The following is a 17,157-nucleotide window of genomic DNA, read 5'->3' on the forward strand; positions in this document are numbered from 1 at the left end:
GGAGTTAGATAATCTTGGTGAGGAAGTATAAAACAGATTATATATAGACTTTCTTTGAAAGGGGTATTTACTAGGAAATAGGATATCGAGGTAAGAAAAAAAAATGGCAAGAAAAAGGCATGGAGAGGCTATGAATTTTAAATAGAATAGTTAGTGTGTAGAATTGTGCTGAGGTTTAACTAAAAACTGAAGGGAAAGAATGAACCAATCAAGTGAACATCTAGAGATAGAAAGAGTTCTATGAAAAGCTAAAACAAAGGTCTCAACGTGGCAACAAACCTGAAGAGGAATGAAATAATCAAGAAATAAAAGGGTAGCAAAGTAAGGAAAACATCAAGGAGGAAGAGAAGCATGCTGTTAATAGAAGCACTACACGATATGACACACATCACATCTTTGTTTTATATGAAGAAAAACATATACACAAAAATTATGAATGTTTGAATATCTATATTTACATTAAAAAGTTAACATTTGCCATTTATTTGTCCTTTTTCTGTCCTTCTATCTTTCTTTGGGCCTCATATAGCCTAGACCAACCTTAAACTCAGTGAATAAGTGATAGAACTTTTAATCTTGATCCTCTTGCTTTTGTCTCCTAGGTGTTGGGATTACCAATATGAGCCACCATGTCTGGTACTCTTTTCTCTTTCTTGACAGAACAAAGTAAATCTGACACCACGATTTCCTATCAAAGTAGCCATACATATTTAATGTCCATTTTTTAAAGATTTATTTTATTTATATGAGTACATCATTGCTATCTTCACAAACATACAAGAGGGCATCTGATCCCATTACAGAAGATTGTGAGCCACCATGTGGTTGCTGGGAATTCAACTTAGGACTTTGGAAGAACAGTCAATGCTTTTAACCCCTGAGCTATCTCTCCAGCCCATTCTTTAACATTTTAATTTTTACACAAAACATTTATTTTATTAATGTCAAAGTATCATCTGATCTATACTCTGAACAATATTCAGAGTATATTGTTAAGTTTTCCTCAAAAAAATTTTTAGCTTGGAATTCAATCAAGATCAAGATATAAGAACCTATGTATGGTGGAGTACACCTTTAATCTCAGTATTTAGGAAGTCAAGCAGAGTTGAGTATGCAAGAACAATCAAGTATTAGCTAAAAGCAAATGCATCAGAAAGGAAAAATCAGATGTGACATCATCTGAGAAAAGAAGAAAGCAGGACAAATTTCTGGAACAGAGTTAAGAACCACCTTTAGATATGTTAGAATATGCTCATTGATCATCCAAACAGTAAAGTCAAATAGTCATATAAACTGAATGTTTATATCTGTAATTTGGAAAAGAAAACTTAAATGGAGAGAAAAAGGCATCCTTATAAACTTGGTATTAACATCTATAGGCTGGATGAGACTACCACAAAATAAAAGCAGAGAGAGAGAGAGAGAGAGAGAGAGAGAGAGAGAGAGAGAGAGAGAGAGAGAGAGAGAGAGAGAGAGAGAACTAATATCTGAGATAATCCACTATAGAGATGTTAGGAAGAAGACTAATCTAACAAAAGACTAAGAATGAACAAGTATGAACGGGGAAGAGGGGAATCTAATTATATAAGAAGCAATGTGAAGAAATTTTATAAAGGAAGAGAAGGATTCAATCAGATCAAGTATGCTTAGAAGATTAATTTTAACTGATAATAAATTTCACAATAAAAAGACAAATTTAACAAAAGTTTAAAAGAAAAAAGTTTGTGAAAAGTGAAAGCATGATTGGGGTAGATTAAGAAAGAACAGAAAGTTCCTGGTCATATAAGAATGCTCAAAACATGTGTACAAAAGAGCAAGTCAATCTATCAGCAAAAGTATTCCACTTGAGACTCATGGTTATGAATTAAAAGTGAAAACCGTCCTTATTACACATTCTTCCTCAGATCTTCAGAGAAGATTCAGTGGAAAATGTATTCATTAGGGTTGTTGTTTAGCAAATTACAACAAGGCAAGACATGAAAAGTGGTCAAAGTATGAGCCAGGGTGATCCTGTGCCCTATGGAATTTAAGCTGGGTATGAGAGCACCAACAAGTGAGAAACTGTAAGAAGGGTGATTAGATCACTTCATTGTTGATCATATAGAAAAGATTAGAGGAAGTCAGTTAGAGGTAAGAAGCAAAATCACATAATCCCACAACATGATATGGGAAGTTAGGATCATGGTAAAATTAGCATCTAACATTATGCCATTCATATTTTTTTGCTTTTTTTCAAAACCAATAATAGGCATGGTTTTCTTACCTCTGATGAAGATGGTCGACTTGGATTGAGCAACATATTGACCAGTTATCAGGTGGAGTTTTGGATGTTTAATATATCTTTCTTCATTGAAGCAACATTTAAAAAAAGTATTTAAACTGATTTTTTTTTTAATTTAAGATAGCATTCCAGCTATTTCTGGTCTCTGGTTTATTAAAAAAGTAAACAGAAAAACATAAAAGCTTTAATATAAACCCAAAATATAAGCTTAGAAATGTAGCTAATCTTATCATTCTCATTTAAAAGGCTATTATAATAGTAAGTAGACAGTGGTTCTAAGAAGAAAGTATGTTCTATAAAGACATAGATAGAACGTATAATGGTGTGGAATTAAGAGTGTTCTTGAACTTTACAACTGTCTCTTCCTGAGCTAGCCAGCAGCACAATATGTGACTGGATATCTCCTTGGAATGCTGAACACTAACAGTAAGCCTCAGCTCTGCCAGGTACAAGATCACAAAGGTGAGTATTCTTGCTAAGCTATAGTAAATCAGTAAATTATTTGTATTAAATGCATTTTATTTTCAATTTACAATGGAATCCATGCCAGTTGAGGATAATAAACCGGTAATTACACTATCATGAACTTTTGACAAAGCTATGTTTTACTAAACAATTCACTTTGTGCAAGTCATAATTGTGGGTTAAACATACACTATATATATTATAGAAATATACTTTTACTAAAATTTATACTAATGGCCATTGAATAATGATAACTGTTTTCTCATATGCATTTATTTCAGGGAATAGCATAAATGGAAGCAACCATTCTAGTTGAAAATATTACTCTTCAAATATATCAGGCATTATTTTATATTATTTCATGTGGTTTTCCTCCATAAAATTTATGGCAATTCATATCAATGTGTGTGTGTGTGTGTATGTGTGTGTGTGTGTGTGTGTGTGTGTGTGTGTGTGTGTGTGTGTGATAAAAGCAAAGTAGTTAAACTATTATTCTAAAAAGAAATTTCCAAGGTTGCCAATCCTTGATACTTACACTAATGTAATTATATGAACACAATGAAAGCTTTTATGTATTTCAAAAAAGAATATACTTTTTACATCACTGCTTTACATTGACCTTAAAGTAATAAATAACATACAAAATTTAAAACTGGGGCTGGGGAGATGGCTCAGTGGTTAAGAGCCCTGGCTGCTCTTCCAGAGATCCTGAGTTCAAATCCCAGCAACCACATGGTGGCTCACAACCATCTGTAATGGGATCTGATGCCCTCTTCTGGTGTGTCTGAAGACAGCTACAGTGTACTCACATACATAAAATAAATAATAAAAGGATAAAAAAACAAAATTCAGACCTTATACAACCTTTTAAAACATTTATTACAACAAATATTTAGTTCTATGAAATACTACTAAATAACATTATTGACTTTAACAGTATCAAAATTAATAAAATTATTTTGTGGGATATACTATTTTTTGCTTCAAATTGGATTTACATCTTATTTCCTATGTAAATTTATTACAATAGCTAAAATTATTAGTCATTTTGACTATACATTACTTTAAATACATTAGTAGTTTAAGAAATCAGTAATTTTATACCTATAGTAAAAGGCTCTTTTTGCCTTTATGCTAATATTAGTTTCTATTATGAACTTAAAAAATATGACATATATTTATAATTACTTTATTAGAGAAGAATTAGTCAATAATCTATAATAATTATAATAAGTGTTTAGGGTTGGTATGGTGTAGCCATGTGTTAAAACACTAAATACTGGCCTCCAAGATCTTGTTTCCCAATAGAAGCAGATCCTCATGTAGACCAAGTGATGTTATATAAACCCAGCTTCCCAATTTAAATAAAACTTGGTCAAATAAAAGTGGGTAGAGCCAATTACTGGAGAGAATAGAAGTAGGCTGAGTTTACCAGACTGGGGATCACAGGTGGGGACTGAAAGACCTCTGAACTGGGGAAGCCCCTCACTCAAGTACTGGAAAACTCGAACCCAAGAACTCACGGAGAGCCTATCTTGATGCAATCAGGCAAGAGGTTTATTCCAGAGCTCTGGGGACAACACGAATCTCACACAGGAGATAGAGGAATTGACCCTGAACTCAAATGGGAAGAAGTATTTATAGGGAAAAAATCACATAAGCAGTTAGCAACAGGCTCGTAGCAATTTCATTGGTTCATTCAAATTGGCACACTATCTATTTTGGTCAGGATTCAATTCTAGGCCACCCTATTTTGGGGCACTCTGTCCTTGGACTTGTTTTTCTCTGGACTGTGGAGCCAGACCTTATCGAGTCCAAATATTCTGGCGTTGGACCATTTCTTTGAACATGTTATTTTTTTCTTAGCCTTGAGACATACTTGTCCTCAAGGCAGGGTCAGTGGGGACAACTTAAAAATTTAACTCTTTCAAGACCAAAAGAAAGAAGAAGGAGAAAGGACAGAGAGAACAGAGGTCTCCATTAGATGTGATGGACCAGGCACACATGCCCAAGTGAAATGTCACCTGAGAATGAACGGATGGAGCAGAAATAACCCAGGACCAGGCAACTCAAACAACAAGGAGTTGGGGAGCACAGCTAGGGAGCAGGTAGTCTAGAATATAGAAAAATAGATTAGGGGTAATCCCCAGTAATTGTGCTAAGCTGATTAAATAAATCCATAAGACTCAGCCTCAATTATTGGGGTACTGACTCGGTAATATTAATAACTAATAGAGTTATTAAATAACATTTAATGTACCACTTATATAAGTATAAATTAATTAAACAGTATTTGAATTAAGAAACTGAAACTTTTGGTAGATGTGTTAAATATATTATATTAATTCAGAACAAACTTGTAATCAAGAGAACTCAAGAAATATCAATAAAGATCTACTTTACTATTGCTCTCTAGTAAACTACATTCTAATATACTCATTTTCAAGTAATAACAAGAACAATATTTAGCAATATTTTAATCATGTTTATCCATTTCTAGCTAGATAATAGAGACCAAATTCTCCCCACCCCCTCTGTGTGTGTGGTTTTTTTTCAAGATAGGGTTTCTCTGTGTAGCCTTGACTGTCCTGGAGCTCACTCTAGAGACCAGGCTGGCTTGGAACTCACAGACATCTCACTCTAGAGACCAGGCTGGCTTGGAACTCACAGACATCTACCTGCCTCTGCCCCTTGAATGTTGGGATTAAAGGTGTGTACCACCACCATCACTGTAGTCTTAGCTAAAAACAAATCAAAAAGCCTGTAGGTTGATGTCAAGGCAATATGTGACAGTAGAGAGTGGGCAGGAACAAAGTTCTGGTAAAGCTGAAGAGGAAAAGGAGAGGGATTTGCCATGGAGGCAGCAGTGGAGGATGGTTCAAATCAAGGTCATTCAGATTGGTTTTATCTTGTTTAGGAGGGTGGTTTATATCTTTATTGATTGGCAGTGAATTTATTGTTTAGATGTATTATGGATTGAGAATTTAACATATAAATCTGTTTAATAAGTTTTTGATTATTGAGTCATGTTTTTACCAGGCTGTGGAGGACAGTATGTGAAAGCAATGGCTAAGAGGCAGCTGGAACTAGCAGGTCCAGGTCTATTGCCTATGAGGTGAGGGCTCGGGACCATGGAAAGAGATATGTGGGTATCAGGCTTGGAAACTAACCACCAAAGGGACTACGCTTGACTCCCCACTGAAGCGACTCTGCTAGACCATAGCAACTGAACCATTTTTATTTTTACCACAAGGGCCTGTTAGGAAGATAAGTCCAATAGGAGTAAGATTTGGTGGTGGTGGTGATGGTGCTCAAGATTTCAAATATAATTTGGTAGTTGCTGAAGGAAACAGAATATAGGGAAAGAAGTTATGAAGCAGTTATCATAGCTACTAGACAGGCTCATACTATATATGAGAAAGCTGGACCTTTTTGAGGTCATAAAGATTTTTAAACATTTACTAAGCAAATGCATTGCAACAGGCAAACTAGATGAAACTTGTTATAAGCAGTAAACGCCAGAATTTTTGCTGCTAAAATTCTTAACCTTTGATTTCTTCCTGTTTGGCTTATCTGTTTGGATAGTTCTAGTTTTGAAGTTTTCACACAGAATCAATTCTATGACTTGTCAACATTCTCTTTAAATAATAATCTTACCCAATGCTTGACTAACTTGAATGACTCTGTTATTTAATCAATAATAAGTTAGAAACTTAGGCATAATTAGAATTTTGAGTTGATCCTAACCAATCATTTCACATACTAAGTCCTAACATAACATTTGGGATTTTCAAACATTTGGCTAATGTACAAAGTTATACCAATTAGATTACCAATTTGTCTAAAATTGAGTTGTTTAGTCTGGGGGTCAGTGCAGTGGAGGATCACTTGCATAGTGTGTGCAAGGCTCTTAGGTTTGAGACCCCAAACCATCTGTTAAAAACAAAGTTATTGAAAAGTATCCCAAGGTCACATCTGATTCTAGCAGAAGACAACTACAGAGATCCATCAAAATTACCCAAGTCTCAGTTTCAGAACTAAAATTTAATTCTAAAAATGTCTAGTATTCTTCAATGTAGATAAAAATATGAGTAATTTTTAGTTATTGATACTAGCAAATACAAAGAGATACTCAGTGGACTAAAAATCTCAAGTAACCACTGAAATTGGGAGTTGACCTAGGCTATATTTACATCTGTTAGAACCCCTTTGAACACTAGATAAGCAGGGATCTAGTTCTCCATACTCTATAAGGCCATTGATTGTGCTATGTGTCATAAATCTGAGAAGAAAATGACTTGGGCTTAAAACCCTTTCCAGTTCTGAAATTCATTCAGATAGTGATAATACCTTTAAATTAAGGAAATCAGAATATAGTCATCCTTATGGAAGACAGAAATACTTCTTGACACAGGTCTCTCTTATCAGAATAAATTCAGGTTCTATTTCTGTTCTGAGAGTTTTGTCCTGCCTAGTTCATGGGTGACCTAATTAAGTTCTAACACTCCTAAAAGGTAACTTGTATTAGATAAACAAAGTGCCTGGGGAAATCTCTGAGCCTACATACCATTAAGGTATATCCAAGACTTATAGTACTAATTGATGAATGAAGTCTATTTATAATGATGTCTTAACCTGTTGTTTTAAGCCTGTGGGAGCACAGTATATTGTGGCAGGGACACATGACTGTGACTTATGATATGAAAAGAGTGAGGAAGAGGCAAATACCCTGATACCCCTATTAATGGCATGCTTGTCTTCCTTCACTAGGCCTCACTTCTTAAAGGTCCAGCCTTCCAATAGCACCATATGCAGGCAATCAAGCTTTAGTATTTAGGCCTTTGGAGTGTATTTAGTACAGAACCTATAGCATGAGGTGAATGCTAATGTGGTAAGATAGAAGAAAAGAAATGTAACATTTTAGAGTAAGAATATTTAATGCCTCATTCCCTGAAAAAATAGGTGATAATATGCACAAATGTTAAACTAAAAATACAGATCTTAATATTGGCCATCTTAAACACTTTTGCAAACATCCCTTTAACAAAATTTCCCTGTAAGTTCCATATTCAGGGCTGGAGAGAGCTCAGTGGTCAGAGATCCTGAATTCAAATCCCAGCTCACAATCATCTGTAATGAGATCTGATGCCCTCTTCTGGTGAATCTGAAAACAGCTACAGTGTGCTTATATATAATAAATAAATCTTTATTTAAAAAGTTCCATATTCAATTATAAAACTAATTGTTATACCAATATATTAATAAAGCCATAGAAAGAGATGTATTACATGTACACACAGGAAAAAACATTGGGAAACCTATGTTTTAGGATTTCTTTCATTAGCAAGTCTCTCATTTTGCCCAAACTTAATTTTCCTTAGATACTATAAAGCAGAATAATGTAAACTCAAAACTGCAGAATGCTGACCATAAGTAATATAAATTTACTGAGAAACTAATTTTGAAACCTCCTGGTTTACGGTTAAACTAAAAAGGTGTGTGAATCTTTAAAGTATTTTATTTATTTAATATTGAACTCAGACCCAATGAAGTAAAGCTGAATAAGATGAAGAAACTATTTAAACTGGTGTGTTCTGCTGACAAAAAACAAAACAGCAAAATTCATTGGTAGTGTTTTCTTGTCACTCATCGTTAATTTTCTTTGTGTCAAGTTACTTTTGACAACAAAGTCTATCTTTAATCATCCAATATGTAAACAGATGGTAAAGCCTCTGAAATATTTTAGAACATGGAGGAAGGTTAAAAGTGAAGATTTTACTATGATATTGATAGTTCATGAATTGTATCTAATACTCATAGCCTCAAATGTAAATGAATTTAAAGGCAATTTTATTTTTCCTTCCTATCTCAAGATATATTGTTTATTGAACATACTATAAAACTATGATGACATCTGGTGTTTGAGACAGCAATACACTCTGGTTTCCTAACTCAATGGTTTGGGGAAAGGAAAAATAAACTTTCTGAGACTATGAAAATAAAGTTTGTTTATTCCTCAACATTTTCTTAATATTGGGCAGTGTACCATGTAAAATCTTTGAAATTCCTTTCAGCACTAACATTCCATAGTTCTTAAGTATTATTGCAACTAATATAGACATTCTTTAAGTTACACGTTAATCTTAGAAATCTGCATTATTTTAGCATACATTATCGGTAACAAGTCACAAGGTAAAATATTTGTGTTAGCTTTCATATTAATTCATTTAGTTTGATAGCAAGCCTTTAATCACAGTCTTGGAAGTCTGCAGCAGACAGATCTGAGTTTTGTGGCTAGCCTGGTCTACATAGTTTCAGGCCAGCCAGAGCTACAAAGTGAGACACCGCCTGTTTTGTTTTGTTTTAATTTGTATTAGTCTGGTTCTGTGTGTGGATTCGGATGTTGTCAGACTCTAGTGAAGATAACAGAAGCCGTAGACTTGGTGCTTTTGAGTTGCCCAGATTGGATGCTGGGAAGTGAACCTGGTCCTCTGTATGAGGGCTTAGTTCTCCAGTCCTCTAAATATCATCTTCCAGCCTCAGCTTTCGTATTCTTTACACATATAATTCGTTTCATTTTCAAGAAGCCCAGGAAGCGGTTTTTGTTTTTAAAGATTTATTATAGAATAGTACACTGTCGCTGTCTTCAGACACACCAGAAGAGGGCATCAGATCCCATTACAGATAGTTATGAGCCACCATGCGGTTGCTGGGAATTGAACTCAGGAATTTTGGAAGAGCAGTCAGAGCTCTAAACCACTGAACCATCTCTCCAGCCCAGGAAGCGTTTTAACGTTGGTCGGCAGTTTAAATGGCTTGTTGAAGCACAGAATGGCAAGCAGTAGGACTAAATCCAAACCAAAGTTTGTTAGATGGTCACTGTTAAAGATTGGGTAAAACATCAAACTTCCGGTGCACCCCCCCCCCAAAACTGATATTAACTGCTTAGTAATGTGATGCGTCGGCCCAGGGCAAGTCATGTCATTTTTCTCAGTATCCCAAAGCAACAGCACTCATGACGAACCCCACGTTTATGTATGTTAGGTCTCAACAGGACACGGGAGCCTGAACTAACTTAAATCATGTTTAACGTTTGAGTCTCCCGAAAACCGCTCCGGGGTTCAGTTACAAGCACGGAGGAAGCAATTACAGACCTCCAGAGGGCAACTGATCCCTGAACGCGACAGCTTAGTTTTTAAAAGCACGGGGACTGATTCCCGAAAGCCGGCGCTAACGGGAAGCTGTGCCGGGCGGCGACAGGCCAAGCCTCCGACCGTCCCGGGCTTGGCGGGCTGCGGCCGGCGCCGCCCGTTTGACCGAGGGCGCCTCACACGGGGCTGAGCTGACAGGACTCGGGACGCGTCAGGGGCGCCCCGAGGCCGCGCTGCCATTTCCCTCACCCCGCCGTCGGTCACCGGGTTTTTCCTCACTCCCGCCCACCGGCGACGAGCCCCTCGGTTGCGCTCCCGGGTCGGCCCCCGGCGTCCTCTTACCTCGCCCTAACCAGCCCCTCCAGACGCGGAAGGCGCCGGCCGGGCGTCGGGCCGCACCGCCCCCGTCGCCACCGCGCCCACCGGCCGCTCCGCCCCTTCTCCTCACTCGCGCGCGCGGGGGAGCCCGAGGCCGCCCGAGGGGGGCGTCGCCGCGCATGCGCGGCGCGCGCAGCACCGGAAACTTAGACGAAGTTTGGAGCCCCGCCCCCGCCGTCCCGCGACCCGCCGCCCCCTACTCGGACTGAGGAGTCGGCCCGGCTGTCCCCAGCGCCATGTCGGGTTCTTCTAGCGTCGCCGCCATGAAGAAGGTGGTTCAGCAGCTCCGGCTGGAGGCCGGGCTCAACCGCGTGAAGGTGAGCGGGTGTGAGCGGGCGGTGGGCCCCGGTGCGGGGGGAGCGCGGGCAGACACGCGGCGCCTGGCTCTCGGGCCGCGCTGTGGGCAGCGGGCGAGGAGGGGGCCCGCCCTTCCGCCGCCCGCGGACTGTCCCCTGCCCCGGCGGGTGTCCGCACCGGACGCCGAGTCTCGCCACAGACTTCCGTCTCGCACTTCTCACCCCAGACGTACTCCCAGTACTGGTCCTTTGAACACACACGAGTCCGTCCCGGTAGCTCCAGACTACGGCCTAATAAATAACTTTGTTTGCGGAGCAGTCCGGGAATCTGAGGACACCACCCTTGTTCAGTACAGCCTCGAACAAAGGAGTTTGGGACAGACGCCACGGAGTGCTCGCGTCTGACCTTGCTGGGGTATCTGTTTACTGGTTCACATGCCCGAGAGACCGATGAGTGCTGGCCTGTGTTCTCTTACCTTGGTTGGGGTGTTGTGTCTTGGGCTATTGACTTTTGGGGAAAGTCCTTCCTCAGTCGGGGTTGTTAGACAACTATTCAAAAGCTGTTAGGCAGACCGTTTGGTTTTTCTTTTCATATGCTAAACACACTGGCTTCTTTCTGATGTGTTGGGTTACTTGTGAAACATTTCCCGGGGATTATAAAAAGAAACGAAAGTAAATCACCCTGCTAGAAGCTGCCCGTTTCCAAGGTGATTTGATTTTATATTCAGCAGGCTAGTCCTTATTTCTAATGTGCTTTTGCAGAGGGCTTCTATTTAGCTTCCTCTAGTAGAAATGTCAGAGACCGATTAACTTCCTTGTGGTAACCTTAGCAGCGTAGGGAGACGCCCATCAGTCTCTGTTTGGACTCCATTTCTCTAGTCAAATTCTCACTTCATCCAAGTGTGACTTAGTCTTGGCCAGATTAGAGCTTTGAAATTTGAATCGGCCTATTTATTGATCATCATCAGCATTCATATATATAAACTATCATAAAGTAGGCCAGGGAGGGAAAAAAATTAGTGAGTTGGGAAGGAAATAAAAAACGTAGTAATTGTGGTAGTGGTACTTAACCCTCGTGGGGCAAAGCAATGAGCTCCCAGAGAACTCCTTTTCTTTGAAAACCCTAGCTGCCCCATGGCTACTTCCTAGCTTATCTTGCCTTGTGTGTCTTAATTCTTCTGAAGGCTTCTGATTGGTATGATTTAAGCCACCGCTGATAAACGGGTTTTTGAAGTTTCCATGGTAAGGAAACGGGATTTTTACATGTTTTTTTCTAGGTTCCTAAATGAGGTTAGGTGCCATTTGACATCCATGTACCACACCTATGCTAGGTGCTTTTTTTGTGTGTGATATTTTAAGGCTCGCATAAACTTAATATTGTATTTGTTTAGGTGGTAATTACAAATGCTTTAGCAATCTCTCAGAGGTCAGGACATTTGGAAGCCTAATAGTTTTGCAGAGTCAACCTTCTGGACAGTGACTGTTAACTGTAGCAACCATTCCAAGGTACTAGCAGCCATTCCATTTTAAGTCTCAAGGTTGCTGTTCAGAATGCTGGGTTTTGGTTTTTGGGTTTTGGGACAGCCCTGGCTCTCCTGGAACTCTCTGTAGACCAGGCTGGCCTCAAACTGAGAATGAAAGGAGTGCTCCACCATGGCCTGGATCCCTGTCATCATTTAACATCTCCCCTGCACTTAGTCACACAGCCTTAGGTATTTCACTGTTCCTTAGGATTCTCCGTGCCTAGAGATAAAGTCCACATAGAGTGTGGGGAAGGAATTAACAGGCACTTTATGCTTACTGCTTATTGTGAACAAAACCAAATGCTGTAACACTCTGAAAGCATATACTTTACCCTCCATACATTAGCCACTTTTAAGAGGCAAAGCAGGGTGTGGGTTATTTATACAAGTGTTTAAAAGCTGCAGGAATCTCTAATATTCAGAGTCTATTTAGTCACAAGGGACTTACACTGAATTGTTGTATAAGACAAACACAGATAGATTGAAGGTGAGTTTAAACTTATCCAGGGTGATTGATCCTTTGGTCACAATATAGCTGTTATCTAGGGCCTTTTGCTATAAAGGATCTGTAATGGTATTAACTCTTTAGGCCACAACAGCAGGGTCTTAGGCTTTTGCTGTAACCTTAGAGATAACTGAGATTGAGGGTAAAGACAGGAATTAAATGGTCTGAGTGCATTCTTAGTTATTCAGGGCCTACACACCCATCCACTTGGTTGTGTTACTATTTTGAGATAGGGTTTTGCCAAGTAGCCGGACTGGATTTGAACTTAACTATTATAAAGCCCAACACTGACAACCTTGTGCCCTGTTTCATGTGACTTGAAAATTTAAAAAGTATATGCATTGTTGTATGTGAGCATACATACCATGGTGCACATGGGGAGTTAAGACAACAAGCTGCCTTGTAGAGTTTGATCTCTCCTTCCATTTATATGTGGGTTCTAGAGATCAAACTCAGACCCAGTTTGGCAACCTTTCTGTTGTCAGCCTATCTTCAAGAAACTGTATTTGCTTCAAATGTGATTTGGCAGTATTGACACAGGTATACAGTACAGTGCAACCCAAATAGAATTTCAGTATTGTTTATTATATCCTGTATTTCCTAAATAGAATATATATAATGGTAAGTGCATGCCACTCTTACATTCAAGGTAGTAGTATATGGATGGATATAAATTTAAAGAATTTGAGTTCTGTGCTGGTTACCTTAGGTTCATGGGCAGTTTCCCAGTTTGCTTTCAAGACAATTTTCCTATAATGTTAAGATCTTTTAGTTGAACTATTAATATTATGTATTACTCAATATCAAGATAATTGGGGGATGTGATTCAGTTGTTAAGAGTATTTGCCTATGAATAAATATAGAAAGTCCTAAGTTGGATCCCAGCACTAGGGTGGTAGAGGCAGGAGGCTCAGCTGTTCAAGGCTATTGCTACATTTAGCAAGTTTGAGGCCAGCCTGAGCTAACCAAGACAAAACAAATTCTATTTTCCCCAAACCAAGCTGTTGGGGGTTTGTTGAACAGCCCATCATGTAAAAACAAGACATGTTGTGCTTCATAGATAAATGGGATTATACTATTCCTTGATGCTTGTGATAAGTAGAAAAAACACTGCAGATCACTTTCATTTACCAAGTGTTTTAAGTATGAGCCAGTATAGAACTGTTGGCTGTAAGTTATTGTGAAGTGATATTTATTTCATGTGTTTCCAGACTATCAGAACCTTAACCAACAGATATTTTTCCTCTTGTCATAGGTTTCCCAGGCAGCTGCAGACTTGAAACAGTTCTGTCTGCAGAATGCTCAACATGACCCTCTGCTGACTGGAGTGTCTTCAAGTACAAATCCCTTCAGACCCCAGAAAGTCTGCTCCTTTTTGTAGTCCTATATCTTGAGGTAAGTTCACAACACCCTTTTTTGACACAAAGGAAGAACCAGCTGGGTCTTTTTATTTGTAGCACTGACGATACCTATCTTGGCAGGCCTGCTTGGCATTCCAAATTCCTTGTTTTTGAAGGTTAGAGAAAACTAGATGAGTAGTCACAAAGACTAACTAACGGTTTCTATTTTTATCACAGAGTGCTAAATAGATGTAGTAACTGTAAAAAAGACACGGGAGACTCAGAGTCCACTGCTACCAACAGCCTTGTGTGTGTGTAGCGCTGGCACAAGCACGTCTAGAGACCCTAAAATACTTTTTTACTTATTTGCCTGTCAAATTGAAATGTTAACAGACTTAGTGTTTATAGGAACGACTCTGCAGGTCTGTGCTGGATTTGTGAATAAACTGTTGTCACTGATGGCAGAGAGCCAAGGTGTGAGTAGCACAGCAGAGAACAGGGGAGAGCAAAGTTGGGGTACCTGAGTCGTCACACATGGCACAGGCATCACCCCCCCTTCCGTTTTCATTTGTTGAGCAAAGATGAAGAGGAGAGATTGCATCTGTGTTAGTTGTGAACTGGATTTGAGGATTTGGATAGTATATGGCTGTCAGAGTTTATATTTGTGTCCTAGACTAAATGTTATGTATGAAAAACCTGTTCTCCAAAGACATGGCCAGAATGGTTTTGGCTAATTTAAGATGTAACTGAAGAATCATGCTGTGTGTGGTACAAACCCTTATACTAACATACTGACCTGAAAAGTCCAAGAAGCTGCTTCCTAAGATACGTAGTTACATAGGCTTTGTACATCTCAGAGTGCACAGGAAGTTAAAGCACTATTCTGGCAAATCTGATTGGTTAAGATGACTAAGGTTTAAAAAAAACTGAAAGGGAATAAAGCTGCTTTCAGTAACAGGTTCTCAGTAAAGAAGTACTGCTAACAGTCTAGCTGGTACCTTACTGTTACCAGTGTTAATATTTTCTGGCTCTTGGCAATATTCGCTTGGCATCTCTACAGGTTTTATATTTTTATGAGTTACTAAAAAGTCTTGTGTAGAATCAATTCTTAAATATTTACAGACTTATTTCCACTTAATAGAAAGCATTATAGGCTTTTTATTTTTAAGAGTCCACACTTAAATGCTTGAATGACTTACATTTACAAATGACTGAGATAAGAACCCAGATTTCAAAGTAAAATTATGGCTGTTAATTACAGCAGTAAAATAAAACTCTGGATATTATGATTCCAAGGAAATTAGGGTAAAAAAAGGGCATTTAGATATAAAAGCACTGCTCTTATATCTTCATCTGAAAATGGAAGTGAATTTATAAATTGCCTTCCTGAAGTACATGTTATAATCCAGTGAGTCTAAATAGGCTCTGTATTTCTTTTTTAAGCTGGTTGGTGGCCTGGTGCACAGTAAAAATGTGGTTTAAAAAAAAAAAATCACTGCAGTTAGCTTTTAAAACAAAAGTAATGTAAGTAATTTAACAACAGAGAATGCAAAAAGGAAAACTATTGTTATGTGTTTTCCCAATAGGATCTTTACCTCAGTATTCTTTGTACACAAGGCTTTCAAGTACTAAGCTTCACTTAAGATTAATTTCAAGTTTGAGGCCATGGCCACAACTGACATTTTTGTGGCCATGTCTACTTTAGAGGTATAACTACCAAACAGTGACTTGGAAATTTTAGAAATACTTGAATATCACTGCCCATGTTTGGTCTTTCACACAGGGTATGATGGGTTTTTTTGTGGGGAGGGTGCCTCAACTCTTACTAAACAGGCCTTACTCTAATGGCTATTTATTAAGTGAAGTTAATTGTATTTTTAATGTTTTTCCCCTAGAGGTTTGGTTGAAACCTCTTCACAGTGTTTATGAAGTAACTCAAAATTTCAAATTAGAAAGGTGAGCTACTTATCTGCCGTTTCAAGCTCAATTCACAATTTCTTACCTTATTTTATAAAACTGGTCACACTTTTGCTCATTTCCATAGCTTGTTGTGAAGGTGTAATGCCTGTTTTTCTTTCTCCTGTATACACACTGAACTGTAGTTTACACTCTGAAGGTGTGCAACTATGGCTTCAGTTTTGAGATGTTTTGTCCTGTAGTCATTTAAGCTGTTAGCTGTATTCTGGTGTGCACATAGACCCTCCGTATCCACTCCTCAAATGGGCAGCATTAGGTGCTTTCATTTTATGCTGCTGACAGCAGTATGCTCAGTGTCCTTGGTGTGTTTGCCGTTAGGTGAATGGAAGTGACTGCATTTTAGAAATCATTTTTTCAAACATTTCCCATTTTAAGCATTTTTATATTTACCTTTTTTATTATGATAAAGTATATTTCATTAGTAATCTTAGTGAGGTAATCTGTGAGACTCCATAAAATAGGGATTTTCTGCCAGTTGTGAAAATGAAAGTTGGATTTTAAAGTGCCTTTTATACTCTATAGGTTGGACTGTATTCTTTCTTATTCTCTAATACTTAACCCTTTATAAACTGACATTCAGGTGAGCTACTTAGACAGGGGCTGATTCATGGTAGGGTGCCTACCAACAAACCGGATCATGACTTAAAGTGTATCACACCCCTAAACTTATGTGTGTTGTAGCACAGCAAGGGGTTGACAGTTGACATAGGGGTGTCACCTAATTGCTGCTACTGCACAGCACCTCAGAAGATAAACTGAATGTGTCTAAGATTCAAAATATAATGTGTTATTACCTAACAAAGTAGGCAGGGCATTTTCAAAAATTAAAAAAAAAAAAAAAAAAAAAAAAATTGTCCTTGCTCAGGTATCAGTGATAAAAAATGTTACAAAAAAGTTATTATCTCCTTTTTTTCTCTCACTAGGTTTCTCAAACCACTTTTCATGAACCAGTGAATATTCAAGAGAACTAAGTTCGAAGTCTGTACAGAAGCTTCTCCTTAACACGTGCCATAAAACACAATCTTCTACTTGTCAGTCTTTAACATCTACCTCTCTGAATTTTCATGGATCTCTGTTTCACAAGGTTTAACTGTTTTATATACACTGGCTATAGCATACAATAAAGCAGCATACAAACATCTGGCCTTGTTATTGATATAAAATGTGCTATATACTAATCTTTTCAACACAGACTTAGTGCCTTGTATTGGCAAGGCTTCTGGGAACTTAGAGAACAACTG

At 38.4% G+C, this 17,157-nt stretch overlaps 2 protein-coding genes across 2 annotated transcripts in view; one reads left to right on the forward strand and one right to left on the reverse strand.

Moving 5' to 3' along the window:
• SPATA1 (spermatogenesis associated 1) overlaps positions 1-10,350 on the reverse strand; it is a 39,788-nt gene extending 29,438 nt beyond the window's left edge. Inside the window, exons 1-2 of the mRNA XM_080915113.1 lie at positions 10,240-10,350; positions 2,264-2,426 (exon numbers count right to left, since the gene is read on the reverse strand). Of these exons, the coding sequence (XP_080771239.1) occupies positions 2,264-2,299 (36 nt within the window). The 5' untranslated portion in view covers positions 2,300-2,426; positions 10,240-10,350. The remainder of the gene's footprint in view (positions 1-2,263; positions 2,427-10,239) is intronic.
• A 54-nt stretch (positions 10,351-10,404) lies between these two features.
• Positions 10,405-17,053, forward strand: GNG5 (G protein subunit gamma 5). Its single transcript, XM_080915112.1, has 3 exons — positions 10,405-10,592; positions 13,855-13,994; positions 16,840-17,053. Exons 1-2 carry the CDS (start codon positions 10,512-10,514, stop codon positions 13,978-13,980), a joined length of 207 nt encoding a protein of 68 aa, XP_080771238.1. The 5' UTR covers positions 10,405-10,511; the 3' UTR covers positions 13,981-13,994; positions 16,840-17,053.
• The last annotated feature ends 104 nt before the right edge of the window (positions 17,054-17,157 follow it).

Source organism: Micromys minutus (genome assembly GCF_963924665.1).
Source record: "Micromys minutus genome assembly, chromosome: 4".
NCBI lineage: Eukaryota > Metazoa > Chordata > Mammalia > Rodentia > Muridae > Micromys > Micromys minutus.

Bases quoted from the DNA above. Each gene is read 5' to 3' on its own strand.
- GNG5 (XM_080915112.1), top strand. From the start codon at position 10,512: ATGTCGGGTTCTTCTAGCGTCGCCGCCATGAAGAAGGTGGTTCAGCAG. The intron at 10,593-13,854 runs GTGAGCGGGTGT...CTCTTGTCATAG, and splicing joins CCGGGCTCAACCGCGTGAAG to GTTTCCCAGGCAGCTGCAGA.